Source organism: Psammomys obesus, unplaced genomic scaffold (assembly GCF_907164565.1).
Source record: "Psammomys obesus unplaced genomic scaffold, mPsaObe1.curated_primary_1811, whole genome shotgun sequence".
NCBI classification, from domain to species: domain Eukaryota; kingdom Metazoa; phylum Chordata; class Mammalia; order Rodentia; family Muridae; genus Psammomys; species Psammomys obesus.
In genome coordinates, this window is record NW_026586173.1 from 459,393 (window position 1) to 479,569 (window position 20,177).

The following is a 20,177-nucleotide window of genomic DNA, read 5'->3' on the forward strand; positions in this document are numbered from 1 at the left end:
AAAAAAAAACAGGTACAGTACTACCCTGTAACATATTGATAAACAGAGAAATGACACAGTGGTTAAGGGTTCTGTCTGCTTTTCCAGAGGAAGATTCAGACTATTCCTAGCACTCACATGAACAACCATCTGCATTTCCACCTCCAGGGGATATGCACAGACATAAATGCAGGCAAATACCCATATACACAAAATAATAAAAATAACATTAAAACAAAAAAAAATAAAACCAGGATTGAACTCTCCTTTACCAAGGCTTCATAAGCCATTCTTGTGAGGACTCCCCCTTCCCTAGCCACCATCATCCTCCCAAATACTTACGACTCACAAGGAGCTTCCGGCCAGTGGGTTCAACTTTCAGTTCACTCGTGACAGGGTTATAAGCAGCACATTTGTATGAGCCCTTATCCTTTGAGGATACATTCAAAATCTGAAGATTTCCTGAAGGAAGGATTATGTAGTTTCCTGGGGAAGGTAGAGGGATGTAGTCAGGGCCTGGGGATGCAGCTCAGTTGGCAGACTCCTTCCCTAGCACAGAGCCCTGGATTCAGCCCCAGCAGCATGTGGGAGGTAGAGGAAGGAGGGTCAGAAGGTCAAAGTCAGCCTCACCTACAGAGTTTCAGGCTCTCCCTTCCTGCAGACTCCCATGACTCAACTAGCACTAGCAGAGACTTGAGATTTACATATAAAACTAGCAGCAAATGTGCAGCCAATGAAGAGAAAGGAAAGACACACCCAATCGAGCTCATATACCAAAACCCCATTAGAAACCCTTGAGCAGACAGTCAGAGTCAGAAAGCACAGAAGCCTTAATTGGACAAAGACACACTAAGCACAGAACCATCTGGACGAAGCTGAACCTAGAGCCGCTGTCGTGTTCAGTCACTTGCTGCTCACCATGTTTCTCAGCACATATACATGGAGTAGCTATTCTCTGCCTCTCATGGCCTGGGCACACATGGCATGGCGATGCAGAAAGCAAAGGCCCCACATCAATGCACCCAACGTTCCAGTGTAGAGTACGGGTGGGGACAGATAAAGGGGTGCCTAACAAACAAAAATATATATGGCACACACCAGGGGTGATACAGTCTACCAAGTAACAGGCAAGAAAATGACAGATCATCTTATTTATCCATGTCCCTGTGGGCCATCAGTGGTATTTAAGTATGTCACTGGGGGACTGAGGAGCAAGCTCTTGGAGTCAGTTGTCTAAGGAAACTCTCCTGTCTCAGTGTCCTCCACCTGCCCTCTGAGAGCATATCCCAGGCAGGACTCACCTGTGGAATAGTTCAGCCACTTCCCCCGGATCTTATAGCGCACCTCAGCTTTGGGGTTACTCTCTGGTACCCTGCAGCCAATGAAACCCGTGTTTCTCTCTTCTGCAGTAATAACAGGCATAGTTGATGAATCGAAATCACCCAGAGCTGGAATAAACAAGTAAACAAGTGAATGCAAAACAACTCAAAGGAAAAGTAAAACTTGGAAACATGCAGAATGGCCTTTCGTGGCAGCTAATCCCTGTCCTGAAGATGGCAGGATCTTTTTGTTTTGTTTCTGTTTGTTTTTTTGACAGGTTTCACTACGTAACATTATGTAGCTCAAGCTGGCCTTGAACTTGTGATCCCCCTGCCCCAGCCTCCCAGCTGCTAGAATTACAGGTGTGTAACACCACAGCCAGCAGTAAGCCTTTTTTCATTTGAGAAAGGTGCTGAAGCAGAGGTGTGTGGCTGAAGACTGACAGCTAAGTGAGTCGCTGCCTTCAGGAACTGTAAGGGAAACAAACTGCTCCAAAAACACCAAAGAAAACTGCAAAGCATAATTACTTCCATTCTGTCAAGATAAACTCTTTCCCATCCGGAGGGATCTTCCTCAAAACTCACTTTCCCCACGATAAAACGGCTTCTGGGAATGAACCCAGGGCAGTATAAAACACAGCAGCGCACTGAGCCTGGACGCACCGACTTGGGACTGTCTCAGTTCAAGCAGTTCACTGAGGGCTGAGCAGGCTCTTTATTACCCCACCACCCAAGGACACCAGCTGCCTGCCTCCAGGAAATCAACCCTCCAGTGTGTGTCTTGGAGCTGTGCATGGGTCACAGCTCTACAAAAACATTTACTCTTCTCAGTTATGACAAACTCACAACTCCAGGGGAATCCAGATTTGTTCTGTAAATAGGGGTGCCCTCACAAAGCCGTTTTCCATTACTGGAAGCCATCGCCATTTGAAAGGCAGATGGCTCAAACTCACTAAGAGAAACCACACATTCCAGATTTTCCATAAGTTCAATTCTTCACATTCCTTTCTTTACACTCAGTTTTCCCGCCTGCTTCTTTAGCCTGGTTTAAATTACATAAATTAAAATCCCCTGGTAATTGAGGGAAATAAAACAATTAGATGTGAAAGAAAGATAAAGGAGTATATAAAATAAATGAGTGTCAAAAGCCAACATTTTTCTTTGTCTGTACCGATATTAACGACTTTAGAAGATTCACAAAGATATTGCCCAGAATTCACATTAGAAAACTGTCCTGTGCTATTTGGGGTGGGGGAATAATTTCCACACTATTACTAGAGATTAAGCTAGAAGATCAGGCTGGCCCCAGAGGTTTCTGTATCTTTCCCCAGCTATCTGCAGCCAAAGCAAGGTTAAGATAAGAACTCCTCAGACTCCTCTCATAGCAGTGCCCAAGTTCTTCCCACTACTGAAATAAACAGGAAGGAATAGAAAGCCCACAGATTTTGAGAAAAACATCAGCTAACAAGATTCTACGTAAACTCACCTGCGGTTGACACCGCTGCAGGGCCACTCACAATGGCGCCCACGCTGTTATTGGCAACGCACTGGTAGCAACCAGAAAGGGAAGGGTTAAGAGACAGAATAGTCAAAGTCCCTCGATGAATCTTAATCTGTTCTGTGTTTCTGTCCAATCGTTTTCCATTATGCAACCATGAGATGCGGGCAGTAACAGGTTTAGCAGAACAATGTAGGACCACGGGTCTACCAAGCTTCTGGACAGCAGAGAGTGGCTCGGAGATAAAATACGGTGCCAAGTCTACAAGGGCACATTGCCACGTTCAAAGAGAGAAGGAGGAAGGGGGAGAAAGCAGAAAAAAAGGTATATTAAATACATTTCATCTGCATCTATAACCAAGGCAGTCGCTTATGTCTATATGCAGTAGTTCTTAATGCTTATAAAAAATTCCTAGGTCCATCTTATAGGTCTCAAACTCAGAGATCTTCCAGCCTCTGCCTCCCAAGTGCTGGGATTAAAGGTGTGCCACTATGCCAGGCCCCTACAGTGTTTTTCACAGGTAATAAATGCTACACAATAAATACACGTTGTTATACATACATACACACATATGTCCATCTTCACCTAAATAGAAAGCAAAAAGGTTAAGACGAAGAAAGGCTTCAGCCCAAACCTCATCATACTCCTCTTACCTGAACTCACAGAAGGACACAGAATCACAAGAACATACAGCAGTGTCCATAAGGCTCCGAGGTCTGGATGCATAGCGCCCAACTACAGAAGTAGGCAGGGAAAACTTCCAGAGAAAGCCTAGGCCTCAGCTCACTAGAAAACATTTAGAAAGAAAGAAAATTTAAAGCATAAGAACCACTGACATCTTTAAACTGAACACCTTATCTTAGGCTCCTCGTGATCCCTATCTTCTCAATCCACACACGATAGACACTACACCAGGGTTAGCAGCTTTATTCCTTCTTCCAGGGGATGAGGACAGTTTTTAGTGGAAAACTACTCAGAGCTGATGGAGAACACACTGACATAAGAATGGAAGAGGATGAGCCATCAGGAGACACTGAATCCTTGGGAGACAGATGAGGGCATGGTGGGTGACAATGAAATGCAACTGTGTTTGGGACACCGTCTGAAGGCAGAACCAAAGAAAATACAGAGGCTGGGAGATGAAGAGTGAGATGTAGAGACATGTCAAGGGTAACTCATGGGTTTAGGTGTAAAAAGAGTAAAGAATGCCTGTTTACTAAAGTAGAAAAATCCAGAGAGGGAGCTACAAATTGAAGGCTGGGAGAGTAAGTGGTTCCATGTGCCTCAGAAACATTCAAGGTATCTACTGGACACCCAGCTGCTACGATGAGGTCCAAAGTTGCTTAAATGAGTCATAGGGAGCAGTCAGAGCTGGAAATGTAGATTTCAGATGTTAGAAAATATGCTTAGAGAACAAGAACCGTTAGAGATTGAACAGTGAAGGAGCAATAGAATGCAAAGAGAGGAGCAACAAATGGGGTAAAATCCAGGAGAAAGCTCTCTCTACCTTAAACCAGATGAGCAGCAAAGCAAGGCAAGTTGTTATCATCAGAAAGGTTCAGTGTAGATGGCGGGTCAAGAGTTGAGTGATTCAGCAGAGAAAGGTGAACTCATTTCAAGGGAGGAAATGTACAAAGCAGGCAACAGTGGGAGAAAAGATAAAGACTTCCCAAATGTTGCCATGTGGCAGAAAATCCAGGAGAAAATGGCTACAGACTGACAAATGGCTCTGACAGATGTCACCTGAGGAAAAAGTTGTTTCTCTGATTGCTATTGTTGTTGTTGTTTTAAGCTAGAGCGAGTACAGTACATTTAGAAAGCTTTTAAGAAGTCCATAAATCCCAGTACTGGCAAGGACATAGACACAAATCACTGCATATTGATCGGTGGAAATAGGAACAGTGAGTTCTTTTGGGGGACAATTTAAAAATATATAACAAAATTATTTACTTGTGAAACAATTATTTTTTTCAATATTCATTATATACTAGATACCATCCTAAGAGCTAGACATGGGGCAATTGCTATCACAAAAATACAGGAACACAGATATAACTTTTACCCTTACATTCTAGTAGGAGAAATGGACAATAAGCAAGATAAATAAAATGAGTAAGTTTAACAATGTCTGTGTACCCTTCCGCTATAGCTAACTCCCCTCTAAAACCTAGGCATCTTCCTAATTTGCTCTCACTCTTCCATGTAACTTATCTGGTAACATAGGTTATCCTCCTTAAAATCAAACATATTCAATGTTGTAAAATTCTACTTTCTAGAAGAAAGCATTCTATAATGTCCCTTAAAACAAAGGACTACTTTAATATAATGAAATTTCCATATGTGCAATCATATTTAATAAAAACTGACACCCAAGTATATTCTAGCTATATCATTTGTTCCTTCCTTCATTTATTCACTCGTTTGCCTAATTTTAAAACTCAACAAAAGTGTACTAAACCCCTTCCCCTGTACTAGGCATCGTGCTGGGCAAGGTAATCAGGAACCTCTGAAGATCCTGCCCCGTGTTCCAGCTTGGCCAGGGCTGGAGATAGACTCTCTGACTATGGAATACAACAAAACAGGATGACTGGCTATAGTAACTTTAGGAATGAGAAGTTTATGTGCACAGTCATCTACACAAGAAAGGTCATGTTCACCATGGATAAAACAGCACAGTAATATAAAAGCACCAAATCCTGTGAGTCAGTGTCTCAGGATCTGCTCATCTGAGCCTCAGAGTCGGAAAGCTTACAAATTTAAGCCTATCTAGATCACTGACAGCCTTTCTCTGGCGACCCCCTTTAAGGAGTGGGAGCAGATGTGCCGGCACACGCTTTTGCAGAAGGGGTCAGATGTGTGAAAACCCTTCTGGTTTATTTAAATTCTCCTAGTCTAAGGCTAAGGACAGACATGGCAGTGGTGAACGAAGAGTAAACATTCACATGACTTGTTAACAGGAGACACTTTCTGAGAAAATGTGGACATGGAGGATTGTTTCTTCCTTTTGCCAAATCTTTCTTCAACTATTTATTTATTAAAAGGCAGGGGCATGGATTTTACAGTGAACTTTAACTCTTGCACATGACCTAATTTACAGCCGCTCTTTAAAGTTTCACAGCTCATTATTTCTACCTAAATGCCTCCTTGATTGAAGCCTCCTTGATAAAGCCTACTGAGGTGTTGTTGTTTTTTTTTTTATGAGAAAATATTTTTTTTTATTCTTTACTAATTATACTTTATTCACTTTGTATCCCCCCTGTGTTTCTCTCTCTCCTCCCGTCCCAATCCCTCCCTTCCTCCAACCTCTGCATGCATGCCCCTTCCCAATTCCACTGATAGGGGAGGTCTTCTTTTCCTTCCTTCTGATTCTTGTCTGTTAGGTCTCATCAGGAGTGTCTGCATTGTCTTCTTCTGTGGCCTGGTAAGGCTGCTACCCCCTCAGGGGAACTTCACTGTGTAGTTATGGCTAGCCTCTAACTATGTAACCTAGACTAGCCTCAAACTTGCAATGATCCTCCTGCCTCTACTTCCGATGCTCAGATTACAGGCTTGATCCATCGTGTCTGATCATTCAGTTACTTTTAACGTGATCTCAGGTAATTCTGGAAGTTAGAGGAAACCTATGTCCCTAAGACAGTTAGTAAACATCTGTGGGCTTGACTTCTGCATGTGCACACATCAGTGTTAGAGGACTGTAAGGATAATAGAGCAGCAATGGAACGCCACTTACAACCTCATCACTATACATCACTCACCACACAGACTGTGAGACCAGAATAAATCGGAGGACCATGAGTGATACAATTAAAAAAAAAAATCACTCAATGCCATTTTCAAAAGTATCATTTTTGTCAAAAATAATACCCTTAATGTTAGTGCTACTACTATTGCAGTTATCATTCTCTCTTTCCTCTCTCTTCCTTCTCCCTCCCATCAACCCCCCCCCCCAACACACACACACCTAAGGCTTCTCTAACTCATGGTCTCAAAAGGAACTGATCGACCATGAGAAAGTCCTTCTGTCACTTTCCTATGTTCAGATGAAGTTTATCCCAACATATCACACCCTTCCACTGCAGTCCTGAAAAAAGATGCTTTATGGTCACTGTGCTTCCAGGAAAGGCTTTGGTAGTAAGGGTGCTCCCACAGACTTCAGAGTACCAAAAAGAAAAGACAGCAGCTACAAGAAGCCTATTTATCTACAAATCAGGTCCACTCTTTCCTCCACACTGAAGAAAAGTACAATGTCATCAAGCAGAGTTCTGCTCCTTGGGTATTGAGGTTCTAAGAAGAACTGCTGTTTCCTAAGCTACTGAGATTTAAGCCTTTTCCTTCCCTCCACATAGGTGATTTGTGCATATAACAGCCATAGTTTCTGTGCCATGCTGGGCTCAGCAGAGGTTCTGCTGGCAGTGGAAGGCTAAAGGTATGCCTCATCTTAGCTCAGAAAGTAAATACTTCCCTAACGTTTGCTTAACTCATTGTTCAGGTTGTGAACTTACTGCTTTTATAACCCCTCTTCAACATGCTGCCAGAACAGTCCTTTGGGGAAAGCCCTTCCTGAGTTTTTAGATTTGATTACTTTGTTTTTGAAGCATCACTTCTGCTTTCCTAAGGCTGATCAAGGCTCTTTTTGAATTACCCCTCTCCCCCAACCCCCCATCTCCCCCAAGGCTGTCTTTCTGAATTAACCCCCTTCCAAGCCCTCCCTCCTTCTCTTCCCATAACTGTGAACAAAATCTTGGCTTTGGGATCAGTATAGTTCTTCAAAATAGGAAATTCTTTAAGTTGGTTTGCATTTTAAAGGAATCTTTTTCTTCATGAAATGTGATCTTAAAGAAAGAATTGATTCCTATTTTCAATCAGTTTCAAACTGTGCCATTCAGCACCTGCTGAGGAAAAAAAAAACAAAAAACATTTTTCTGCAGTAACTGAACTCTAGCACATACTTAGAGAAAAATCCCAGTTAAGTGCTGGCAGATTAATCCAGGACAGTTACAATCAGGGAATTCAAACACAAGACCTTTAAAAACCAAAAACAAACAACCACCACCTGCATATTAATCATATACAACTTTGAGTCTCCTGTTCTTCATTCAAAACACTTAATTTAATGAAGCTAACATCACATCCCTGTATAAACTTTTCACATAATCTTTCTCTTGTAACAGCATTCTTTTAGTTGACTAATGAACACAAGACATCTTTGGGGGAGATGCTGTGAGAAGTGCAAAGATGAGGGAGGAGTAAGTCCTGAAAAGAAGTAAATTACAGCTCAACTGGAAAAGGAGCATGAATGCAACACCAGAATAAAAAGGTTATACACGCAATAAGAAAGCAAAAGGTATGTAAGAAGAGTTCAAAGCACAGGAACGTATTTTTCGTTCAGCAGATTCTTAATGCACACTTGCTGTATACCAGCCACTGGGCTATCAAGAAAAGTATGGTGTCTACCATGTGGGCTTATTATGTCATGTGAAAGATGATGGGTGCAGAAGCAATTACAGTGCAGACTTCTCAAACAGCCACTATTCAGAGAGCAACTTTTCTTTTTTCAAGACACAGCTTCTCGGTGTAGCCCTGGCTGTCCTGGAACTCGCTCTGTAGACCAGGCTGGCCTCAAACTCACAGAGATCTGCCTGTCTCTGCCTCCCTCATGCAGGGATTGAATGCGTATGCCATCACATCTGTTTCAGATAGCCACTTTTGGTCAGAGTGGCTGCTGAACAGCTTTTCCACTTTGTGGATGGCTTCTTACTGTGCAGTGTATCCTTTCAGAGGCTAAAGCACAACTCTTCAAAATAAAGTTGCGTCTTGGCGTTACACCTTTAAAGATATAATCAGCAATTTATGATTCATTTAGTGAGAAGTATCACACTAAAAAATTGAATTGATGTTGATTTTTAAGACCCCCCAAAATAGGGGTCTTTGTGGACAGGTGCCAAGTAGGAAGTCAGTGAGAGTGTTCTCCTTATTCGTCTAGAGCCATGGCCCCATTTCTATGAGTCATGAAACAAGTCTATTTCATCTTTATTTTGCAGCAGAGTCTTCTTCCTTGTTGGAACTTTAAGTGAACTGGGAACACAAGACAGCTAAAGTCATTACAAAAAAAACAAACAAAAAACCTTCAAAGAACTTTTTCATAGTACCTATTGTCTATCGCCTTTACAAATCTGTGTTTGGTGCCCATAGATGTTTTTTGTTTTTTGTTTTTTTTTCTTATCTATGAAAGGTGGCTTTCATTAAGATGAAGCCTAACATAATGTTTCCACCACAATCAATAAAGATCACTTTCACTAAGTGAATGGGTTTGTAGGAAACGACAGTTTTTCAGAATGTAAAGCAGTTAAGTGCAAAGAGATGGATGAGAAACGGAATCAACACATGCAGGTAGTAAGAGCAGGGGAATGGGCAATGGAATCATCTGTGCAGGTCACACAGGAAGGACAGAAGACTTACTTCACCTAGACCTGGGGGTTAAGACTTCTCAGTGGAGGCAGGAGAACTGCTGCAAGTTCAAGGGCAGCCTAGGCTACATATATAAGGAACCCTGTCTCTTCACTGGAAGACAAACTACAGTAGATGAAATCAAATTAATAAATCAGGAATTGTGGGGGGAGTGGTGAATGGGGTAAGGTACAGATTCTAAGCAAAAAGGATGGACAGTGTGTATACAGAATCTACACATAGAGAGTAAGAGAGTATATGGGCTGGAGCCTGGAGTGGGAAAGTTACACAGGTACATAGAAACTAGAGCATAAAAATACAATATAAATCATATCAAGGTGTTTGGCTTTCATCCTGAGAGAAGGAATATTTTCTACAGGAGAAGGCATGCTCAGACCTGCACCTCTGAAAAGCCATTTCACCCTACAATGTGGAGAATGGTTGAAGACAAGTTAGAAGGCTGGTGTAAAAGAAAAATGGACTCACACTAGAGAAATTGCCCAAAACTTTACAGATTTAAAAATCCTAAGACCTGGACATACTGAAATGATACAAAAGGTAAACCTGACAAGACAAGGTCCACAAACAAACCAAGCCTGGGAAAGAAAGTTCCACTCAGACATCACTGGAACCCATTTGTCTATCCATTTCCTGTTTCCTGGCTGCTCTGACAATAAAGGAGGAACCGAACTGTCTATATCTCTGAGTTAGACAAGTGACTGCAAAGATGGTGTGCACTTTCTCAGACAGGAAATTCATGAGAAACAACAGGGGCTTTGTGCATCCTGTCTGGAAGATACTGCGGGGAAGGGGGTGCACCTGTGGAGATGCTGAGTGGGGATTTAAGAGCACTGATGGCCCAGCAGAACAGGAATTTGGGAAGCAATGTAGAAATTTGGAGGCCAACAGCAAACAGAACTGCTGGCTTGAATAGAGGAGGGCACCCTTTCTGAAGAATCAGGAACCCCTCATTCAGGGGTAAGGATCCCAACAAAGGCTGCTGCTGGAAGAATTTAAAAGGTGGAAGCAGCCAGGCACAGTGGAGCACACCTGTAATCCTAGCACTCGGGGAGGTAGAGGCAGGGAGGCCAGCCTGGTCTACAAAGCAAGTCCACGACAGCCAAGGCTACACAGAAAAACAAAAAACAAAAAACAAAAAACAAAAAACAAAAAAAAAAAAAAAAAAAAGGGAGGCGGCCGGGCATAGTGGCACAAGTGTGTCATCCCAGCACTGGGGGAGGCAGATGGATTATCCAGGAATGAGACTGAATAGGGTTGGTGTAAAATCAGTCCTTAAATGTCACTAACTAAATCTCAATCCCTCTCCATGCACACCTCTAACTACCTTTAAAAGGTGCTATGACCTAGGTTATCAAGCCTATCCCATATCCCTAAACTCTCACTCCTTCATAATTATTAAAGGCTTTGCTGGGTGAGTCTCCTCACTGCGTACATGAGGTCTCCCAAAATGAGAGAACAGCTAGCGTCCATCCTTCAGTAATTTTACAACAGGGACTGGAGGAGGGTGAGGCAAGGAAAAGCAAAGTACCGTCATTTTAGCCACAACACGCTATCTAATCATCTGTCATTCTGGCTGGGGTGGGCCGGGATACACTTACAAACTAAAGCATCCTTTAAAGCAGTGGTGTCGACCAATAATGATGGATTCACTCTGGGACCTGCTATATAGCCTGGAGGTGGGAGAAGGAACCTGTCATTCTCACAGGACTGTTGTAAGCTCCTGACTCAGAGTCCTGCTCTCTCGCCAAGTGAAGCCCTCTCAATGTGAAAGACAGTGGCATTCTTGTACTTATTAGTGACCTTGCCATCATTCTGGTCATTCCAGTCTTAAACACTGGCACCCACAGATTTTGAAGCCTTTTCCCACCTCTCCTGTGCCTCACTTGAGGCAGCCAAACACACAAACGAGCCTGCTGCCTGAAAAAGTGTTTCCTTTCACTGACAACCAGCAAGAGTAGACAGAGAAAATGGAAGTGACGTGGGAGTTGTGGCACCAAAAAGGCCAAGTGAGCAAAGAAATAATCAACTCCACATGAGCCACTCCAACACTGACACAATGGAATGGGCCTAGGACTAACCCCAGGAAAGGTCACAGGGATCAAGGGTCACAGTACAAAAAAGGCAACAGCCAGGGGCAGCCAGCTGCAACAGGCATCAATGTGGTCCTAATTAGACACCAAAAGAAGCCCTGAGTGCAGTTAGGCTCAATTCACAATATTTGTGTGTTTTTAAAAGAGACACAAGTGTTCCTTTCCACTCTTTCTAATGGATGACTTCTTCCTGCTCTTGCGCACAGGAAACCGAGAACTGTGGAGACCAGATAATTCTGGCATCCACCATGAACTGTACAGAAGGATTATGAATATTTAAGAGCATAGCTGCATACAAATGGTGAAATGCTAAAGAAGAACTTGGGAAGGATCACTGAAAAGATAAAATACAGCAAATTTCAAGGAATTACTGTACAATACTACCGAGTCAACACTTGCCACAAATGCACTGCTCAGTGGATTTTCAAGTTTATTGTTGGCATTGGCTTCGTGGGAAAAAATAACAGAATTATGGTAACCACAAAACAAATGCTCAAAGAGAAGTTTTTTAAGCTTGCTAAGAACTAGCTAAACTAGAACAGACTGGTGTTGTAATGATGCCATCAGACACTTGGCTAGCCTTCTGGGATGGGGGATGAGAAGGAGGAACATGGAAAGAGCTGAAAAAGAAATGATTAGGTAACATTACTAATACTGTTGTTTAAAAGCTCAGAATTCCTGCGCTGTGCCAGGAATTTTCCTGGCAGTTTCAAAGCACAATCCTCACTGGGTCAGGTTTAGATTTCATCTTAATATTGTAGGGAGGGGGCTTAAGGATGAACTAATTCCCATCAAGTATATAGTAAAATATAAGTCAAGCAGTGATAAAAGAGCAAATAAGGGGGAATCAGAATTCTTAGAAAGGCATCTTTGCTGCAAATAAACTTGTCAGTGTTCGGAAATCACAGATCTGTCATGGTAACTTTTATACCTCTCTACCTGTTGAGTCATTAGCTTTCTAGAATCTAGAACATACTGGTCTTAGTTTCAGGTTTTCTATTTCATCTTTAAACTTAACTATATAAAAGAATTGAAGAACCCTAGATTTCTTTGCTCCATTAAGTGATGAGAATTAGGTCGGACACAGCTTCATCAAACCCGCCATTCTACCATGGATGAGCAGCTATGCACTGATAATAGGGCTCTCCAGGCCCATTCAAAAGTTGACACACATGTCAATCACAGATTACCACCTAACCAGTACATAACAGGCCCAATGTGACTGCTAAGTCAAAACAGAAGTAGAAGCACACAGTGGTCCATAGCAGGAAAACCTGCACTTCAGAAAACATTACATGATCACAGGCGTTAAAAACAAAATAATGATCGGGCTACAATGTCCTGGTGAACCAGAAAGTAGGAAAACAGGTCAATTAAGTTCACAGTGTCAAAATAAGAAAAAAAAAGTTCACAGTGTCTTTGTAGATGTGGCACTTCAGAGCATGAAGCACTTGTCCAACCAGAAAAGCCTGAGAATTCATTACTGACACAGGACCAGCCTGTCTACAAATAATTTGCTAGGAAATATGTGTTAGGCTCAACCTAAACCAACCAGAGGCTATTACTGCACTGTAACATTACACTGGGTGCCGATAAACAGGGCAATCAAAGGAAGCAAGTCTGGATCCAGGCTTATCTTATAAGTCTAAGACATATGTGTATATACACAGACACATACAGATACAAGAGCCAATATGGAAGACAAACATTGCAATGATGTTACTCAATGTACAACTTTTTAAAAATTTCTCTATTAATTGTTTCTTTAAAGATTTATTTATTTATTGTATGTATATGGACATGCACACCAGAAGAGGGAATCAGATTCCATTACAGATGGCTGTGAGCCACCATGTGGTTGCTGGGAATTGAACTCAGGACCTCTGGAACAGCACTCAGTGCTTTTAACCGCTGAGCCATCTCTCAAGCCCTCTATTCATTGTTTTAAGCACCAATGTACAAATGAGGTATGAAAATCATTCTCACTATTATTCCTGCTTAACCCCACAGAGTCTCAACTTCAATATCATGATCCAATATTTTCATTAATATTTCAAAAATAATCAACAACATAAAAAGTTTTAACATACTATAAACAGTACTTGATAAACTCCAAGTTTCTTGGAACAGTAACAGCAATATGAGAGTAAATATAATTCTAAAATTACCATCCACTATGTCATAGTTTTACTAGATTAGGCGGCGTTATATTTGTAGAATATACTTTCTGTGTCAGTATACATAAAAAGTCTTGTTTTGACACTTCTTGTCATTGTTGACTTTCATGTATATGAAGATTTTTTTTTGTACTGACTTTCTTTTAAACTTCTTTCTATTCTTTTTTTTTCTTTTGAATAGCAAGAAAGCTATAGGTTGGATTGATAATTTAACTTTTCCAACATTTCTTGATGCAAACCATTATTTTAAGAATAAATATGAATGGGGTTGTAATTTGTAGACTGAAAATCACAAGGAGGGCCAGAATAGGAGAGATGGCTCTGCACATAAAGGCATTTGCTGCATAAGCATAACAACTTAAGTTTGACGGGTCCCTGGAATCTGCATAGAGCTCCAAGGACAGAACAGACCCCATAAAGTTGTTCTCTGACCTCCACAGGCACACCATGACATGTGTGGCCCAGCATGAACATATCACATGTGCACACACACAAATAATACATTTTAAAATCTTAAAATATTAAAAAAACAAATTTTCAATAATTTTTACAACAAAAAGACTGTTTCTACTATTATAACAAAATACCCAGGACTAGGTAGAGCTCTATTTGGCTCTCACAGTGATGAAGGCTAAAAGGTTCAAGAGATCAATGTAGCATCTGGTGGGGTGAGCTCTTTGTGTTGTACCATTCTGTGACCAAAAAAAAAAAAAAAAAAAAAAGACAAGCAAGGGAGTAACAGATGCAAGGGGCATCATTCATCAGAAGCCAGGATAACTCACACCTTGGGGTGGCATTAGTCCCTCATGAGGGCAGAGCTTTCACACCACCTAACCACCCATTAGAGAGCCCACCTCTCAATGCTACTCTGAGGATATATTTAAATTACATCGTGTCTATAGTCAAAGGACCTCAGAAATAAAGGATGGGTAAGGGACGGGGCAATAAAACAGAAGATTATAGCGATCTTGAAAATGCTATATCTCTTACATTAATATTTTTATATAATCAGTAGAATTTCAGGTGTTTTATTATAAAAAAATCAAAGAGATAGAATTTTATTTGCAAATATTTTTAAAACAAAATTATTGGTTGGCTGTCTAAGCTGATATATTTCCCTTTCCTTAACTATGTTCAGGTAGAGATTGGCAAGATGGCTCAGAAGGGAAAGGCACCTGCCATCAAGCCTGACAACCTAGGTTCAATCCCCAGGTCCCACATTCCACATAACAGACCCCAAAGATTATTCTCTCTCTGTCTCTCTGTGTCTCTGTCGCTCTTTCCCTCTCTCTCTCATTCTCTCTCTAAACAGATAAATAAATGTAATAAATAAATTTTTAAGCAAAACAACAAAAGGCAACAGGCAACAGTCACCCAGCTCAGTGGATAAAGGCCATTGCTGCACAGCTAGGCCACCTGAGTTCAACTCATAAAACGTGAGTAATTGGAAGGAGACAACCAAACACACAGTTGTCCTCTGACCTCCATACACATGCCATAGCATGTACATCCACATGCATGCTTCACATATAGACATCAACGATTTAAATTTATTTAAAAGAAGAAGAAGAAGATTCAAAGGAAACATTCCCTAACAATGTGGCGTGAGTTCTCTTTGCAAGAAAAGAAGCTCCAGCCTTAGAATTCTATGCCAAACATTTTATACTGCTCTACTTAAGAATGAAGAGAGCACAGAAGTCTGCATTGTATCTCCTACATTACATCTCACCTCATCCTTGGTAAACTCCGAACACTGCACTGATGAAAGGAGCGAGCAGAGCAAGCTCCAGAGCCGGAGCCCAGTGCCTCCACGAACAAGACAGAGGAGAACTTAAGTGATGGAAATCCCTTCACTTTATACTCAAAAACAAAAACAAAAGTGTAGAAATCTGCCCAGTAAACCCTTGTTCTGTAAGTAGTGTCCGTGACTTCATGGTCAAACCATCAACGAGGCATTCGTGGAATTCTGCAAACACTGTCAGAAATGTGTATATAGTGAAAACAAAGTTCTTCTCCTGACTTAAGACTTATCTTTAAAAAGAGAAAAAAAAAAAAAAACAAAACAAATAAAAGAGTATTACCCATTTGAAAACTACTCAGGTGGGAGACAGCAAGCTGGATTTGATTCATGCATGGCATATGCGTGTATAGAAATACCACCCAGAACCACATTAATATATGTAACTAATGCAACTAATACATGCTAATAAAAGAAATTGAAACAAGTGATATCGTTTTCAAAATTAAGGCGGGGGCGGGGGGAGAAAAACACTCAGGTACCAAGCTCTCCAGGAACCTACATTTCAGGTGTCTCCTATCGCCACATAATCACCTCCCTTCTCTCTGCAGGCTCTGCTGCCAACATAAGCAGCTCAGGGGCGAAGCCCAGATGGCAGGTGTGGGTGTTCCAGAACATCAGATATTGTTTTGTTTATCTGAATTACAATCTTGGCTCAAACGACCTGAGGGTGCAAATAAAACATGCTGCTAATTAAAATAACCAGCAGCAGTACTAATAAAACATCTAAAAAGCAACTATTTTATAGAGAGAGGCTTTTTCGGAGCTTTGCCTCCTAACCTCTGGACACAGAACAACCAGCTTGCCATTAAAACTAGCTGAGGCATCCCAGTTTCTGCTAGAGGAGGATAAAAAGCAACTTAAATCCGGAGCCAGGCAGAGTCAGACATGACATGGAGGCATCGTAGCTACTTGACAGGCATCTCACATGTGGACAAACTCCTGGCCTACAGAATTGCAAAGAAGCCACATCCTAATATCAGCCACCGTGTTGATGACTTGCTGAGTTTACACTACAGCCAACACTTGCCGGGCTTTGGGGTGTTGATAATCAAATTTTTAAATTTTAAAACACATGTGTGTTGAGATTGTGGCTCAGTCTTAGGACAGTTGCCTAGCATGAACATGGCCATGGGTTCAATCCTCAGCACAGCAGATGATGGTAATGATGGGGGAGGAGGAAAATGTTTAAACCACCTGTGTGTCCTATGCATGAATGCCAAAATCTGCCAAGCAAGTATTAATTTTTTTTAAACTAAGAACTGTTATCTGTTATGATTGTTTCATACAAACAAGACCAAAAAAAAAAAAAAAAAAAAAAAAACAAATAGGAATTTATTTCACAATGAACATAGCGTTAGAAGCAATCATTTTGCCTTGGCTATTTGTTTTGTTTCTCATTTTACTCCAGGCCAGTACAAAATTATCACTAAAAACCAAGCTGGCTTGAAGATAAATGTAAAGAAACAACTAAATACTTGGGTTTTCACTTAAATCAGTATAAAATTTTTTTACTACTTTTATCTCCATTTATTTTATACTGAATTTATTATTCCCATGCCATCAGCTTTCGTTTCTTCAGTTTCTTCTGAGATTTTTTTTTTTTCTTCTGTGCATCTCCTCTTCTGGCTTCGGAACACTTTGTTCCTTTTCAGTGAGGATCATCTCAGTGTGTCAGGGGGAGCTCATGTATGGGTTAATCCGGCCATGAGCTCTGTAAGTTCGACGGTGCATCTTAGGTGCCTTGTTCACCTGGATATGTTCAATGACTAGAGAATCTACATCTAAACCCTTATGTTCAGCATTACTCTCTGCATTTTTAAGCACGTGCAGCAAAAATTCAGCACTCTTTTTTGGCCACCGACCCTGAGTCCAGCCCCACTGTTTGGCCTGGGCCCACCTCCCTACTCCACCATAATACCGCTATAATGGCACACACTGCTCCTTTAAAGTGACATCTTCCAGACACTTGGTGGCTTTTCAGATATGCCTACCCTTGATGGCCTGGGCAGTTTCCCAGGTGTTCTTAAAGTGAACACGAAGATTTGAACCTCTTGATTTGCATGCTTTCATAGGGTTTTCTGGGTCAAGAGAGTAGCAAACCATCTTCACAGATCACCTCTGGCCACTTTCAGGAAGAGCAAATCAATATACTTTTAACAGCCTGATAACACTCTTTATGAAACAGGTTGCCACTTCCTCCCACCCACACCCTTATCCCCCATGTCAGCATCACTGCTTTCCTCAGTAGAACAGGTCTCTGCCACTCGCAAACAATCAGCCATACCAGAAGCCCATACTGAACCTTCACGATTATCTTTCCTGGCAAATAGGCTGAACATTTAGACCCTTCAAGAAAGCTGGAGGGTCAAAGTCAGGTCACCTACCATACCCAACCCTACATTCAGCTCAAGTAAGACCCCGATACCCACTTAATCTCCGCACACAATGCTCTAAAATTCTGGGTTTTTAAACCTTCCTTCCTCAGCAATGGCCTTGACTTTCACTTTAATCTGACTTCCCATGTGTAAAAATTGTAGTTACACGAAGGGAAAGTGCAGGCCCCACTTTACCTGCCCTGCTATACTGCAAGGGAAGGGAAGAACCTAGCCTAGACTATTTGGGGATGAGAGTATGTGAGAAATCCTTACCCTTTCCATTCACCTGTATGTGAACCAGTTCTAAAAATAAAGAGCTTTTAAAAAACCATTTTCTAGTGGGCCCTTAATGACTTAACCACTCTGTCAGCTTCATGCAAGAGAAGTTCCCACGTTTTGCTCACTACTGTAAGTCCAACACAGAGAAGAAGGTGTCACAAAGTTAACTCTTCATACACTTGATAATTGAATAACCTTACGCTGCCAAGAACCCAGCAGTGTTTTCTGAGAATGGCATAGTAGTTACTTGATGAACTACTGATTTTCTATGTTAAAAAACCCCTGCTAAGCCAACAAGAAATGGTCAAACATCATCAGAGAGCTGCTTTAGAGAACTTGCATTGATGTTCTGTGCTCTGACCACTGAACTGTGTCTTCTGATAAGGGCCTACATTTTCATTACTTATTTTTATGCTAGTGTTTACTTAATCCATTTTATATCAATCTTTAAAAGCTCATAGCCAACATTTTCATTGCATATAATTTAAGACAGGGTACCAAGAGGACTGATTAGCACAGCATATAATACGGCACTGAAGACAGTCCGGAGGCTAGAGTGAACACAGGTCAAAGAGGGACTGTCATCAAAAGGCCCCTTTCAGCCCAAAGAAGAGACTCAACAAAAGAGAATTTAAATCACCAGTCGGCAAAGCAGCCACCGGGACGCTGAGGAATAACAGTGGATACATGGAAGCCTCAACATTATCACTGCTCATAAGGTCTTATAGCCAAACGCACATATGTATGACAGAGATCATCAGCACAGGCTAAATAGCAGGATTTTATCACACGGTGAACTATAGTCAAAGTAGCTAATCAGCAAGATCTTATAAGTCGAGGATATCTGGAGTTGTGAAACTGGTGCACAAGAGGAAGGTAACTCAGCACAAAAAAATTCCAACCGCAATAAATCCTAAAATCATCAAGTCAATCTGTCTATTTCTTGCCAGCACCTGCTTTTCAGTCTTGAATATGGAAAATATCTAAGTAAAACCAAGCACACTTATTCAACAATCTGTCACAACACCAACTTGACTTACAAGTGAGGATTTAGCTATTTCCTGCCACTGCAGGGAGCATCAATTTGTTGATTTATTTACATAATAAACTTCATTTTCATTAGTAGGTATGAAACTAGGATTTTAAAACGCTGTGTTTAGACCAGAGGTAAAAAAGAAAGAGTCAACTGTTTTGGCCAGTAGTTCTTGGTCAGTTTTTATGGCACCTTCCCAGTGGTGACTGTGAGTTATTGATGAAGGTGTAGGGCTACCACACACATCTTCACAAAATCTGGTTGAGAACCATGTTAGGAGATGAAGCAAGAATTATATTTTAAAAAATACAAGATGTGCATTCTCAAGATTATAAAAGCTAAAACAGTCTTGTAAATGCTACCCAACTCCAAAGCCACAAGACTGCCACCCTACAAAAGCTCTATAAATGCAATACAGCCAAGCTTTATCCTCTCTTTTATAGGCCCCAAACGGGGTATCTTAAAGCCTGTGCATTGGTAGAATTGTGGTACAGAGTTTTCTCCAGAGTATGAGTTCAATACCACTACAAAATTACTATGTTTCCCTGCAAGCCTGGATTTCTGTGTGTGGTGGGGTGGGGGTGGGAGGTGGGAGTTAAGGGCAGCTGGACCCAACACCCTACACAGAAAAATGCAGGTAGAACTTTTCACACATTCTAATCACACCGTGTCAATGGGAATGGCCAGAGCAGAGGACAGCAGCTACATGCCCAGATGTATAATGGCCCAGATATGCTATTACAAAGGTCAAGTTGGTTTCTTGCAATTAGAAAGCAAAGAGTTGAAAATGGCTTAAAGCTAAACATTTCTAAATTGATTTAATTTTATTTATTTTTTTAAAAAGATTAATCCCATTATACTAAGGAATATATAATACCAAAGCAATCCATGTTAAAGATGTTATGCTAGGAAGCAGGGCCTCAGATAAAAGGGCTGAGGATACATGGAATGCAGAATGCAAATGGACCATGCACAAGGCACCAGGCCAACTCCAATACCAGAAACAGTATAAAGTCAAGTTACTTATACACTGAAAACTAAGACACTATTATTCTAAAACTATTTAACTGTCACCTAAGATATGGCATACATATTAATACATATTACTATAGATAGAATTATATCAGACAGTTTAAACTTGGCAAAAACAAATCAGAA

General features: G+C 41.2%; 1 protein-coding gene and 1 pseudogene across 1 annotated transcript in view; both read right to left on the reverse strand.

Annotated features, from left to right (window-relative positions):
* Positions 1 to 301: 301 nt before the first annotated feature.
* Positions 302 to 20,177, reverse strand: part of LOC129672044 (cell adhesion molecule-related/down-regulated by oncogenes-like) — a 31,314-nt gene continuing 11,438 nt past the window's right edge. The window contains exons 2-5 of the mRNA XM_055601249.1: positions 3,450 to 3,582; positions 2,785 to 3,057; positions 1,281 to 1,427; positions 302 to 465 (exon numbers count right to left, since the gene is read on the reverse strand). Coding sequence (XP_055457224.1) covers positions 302 to 465; positions 1,281 to 1,427; positions 2,785 to 3,057; positions 3,450 to 3,522 — 657 coding nt within the window. The 5' untranslated portion in view covers positions 3,523 to 3,582. The remainder of the gene's footprint in view (positions 466 to 1,280; positions 1,428 to 2,784; positions 3,058 to 3,449; positions 3,583 to 20,177) is intronic.
* Positions 16,879 to 17,435, reverse strand: LOC129672132 (60S ribosomal protein L17-like; annotated as a pseudogene).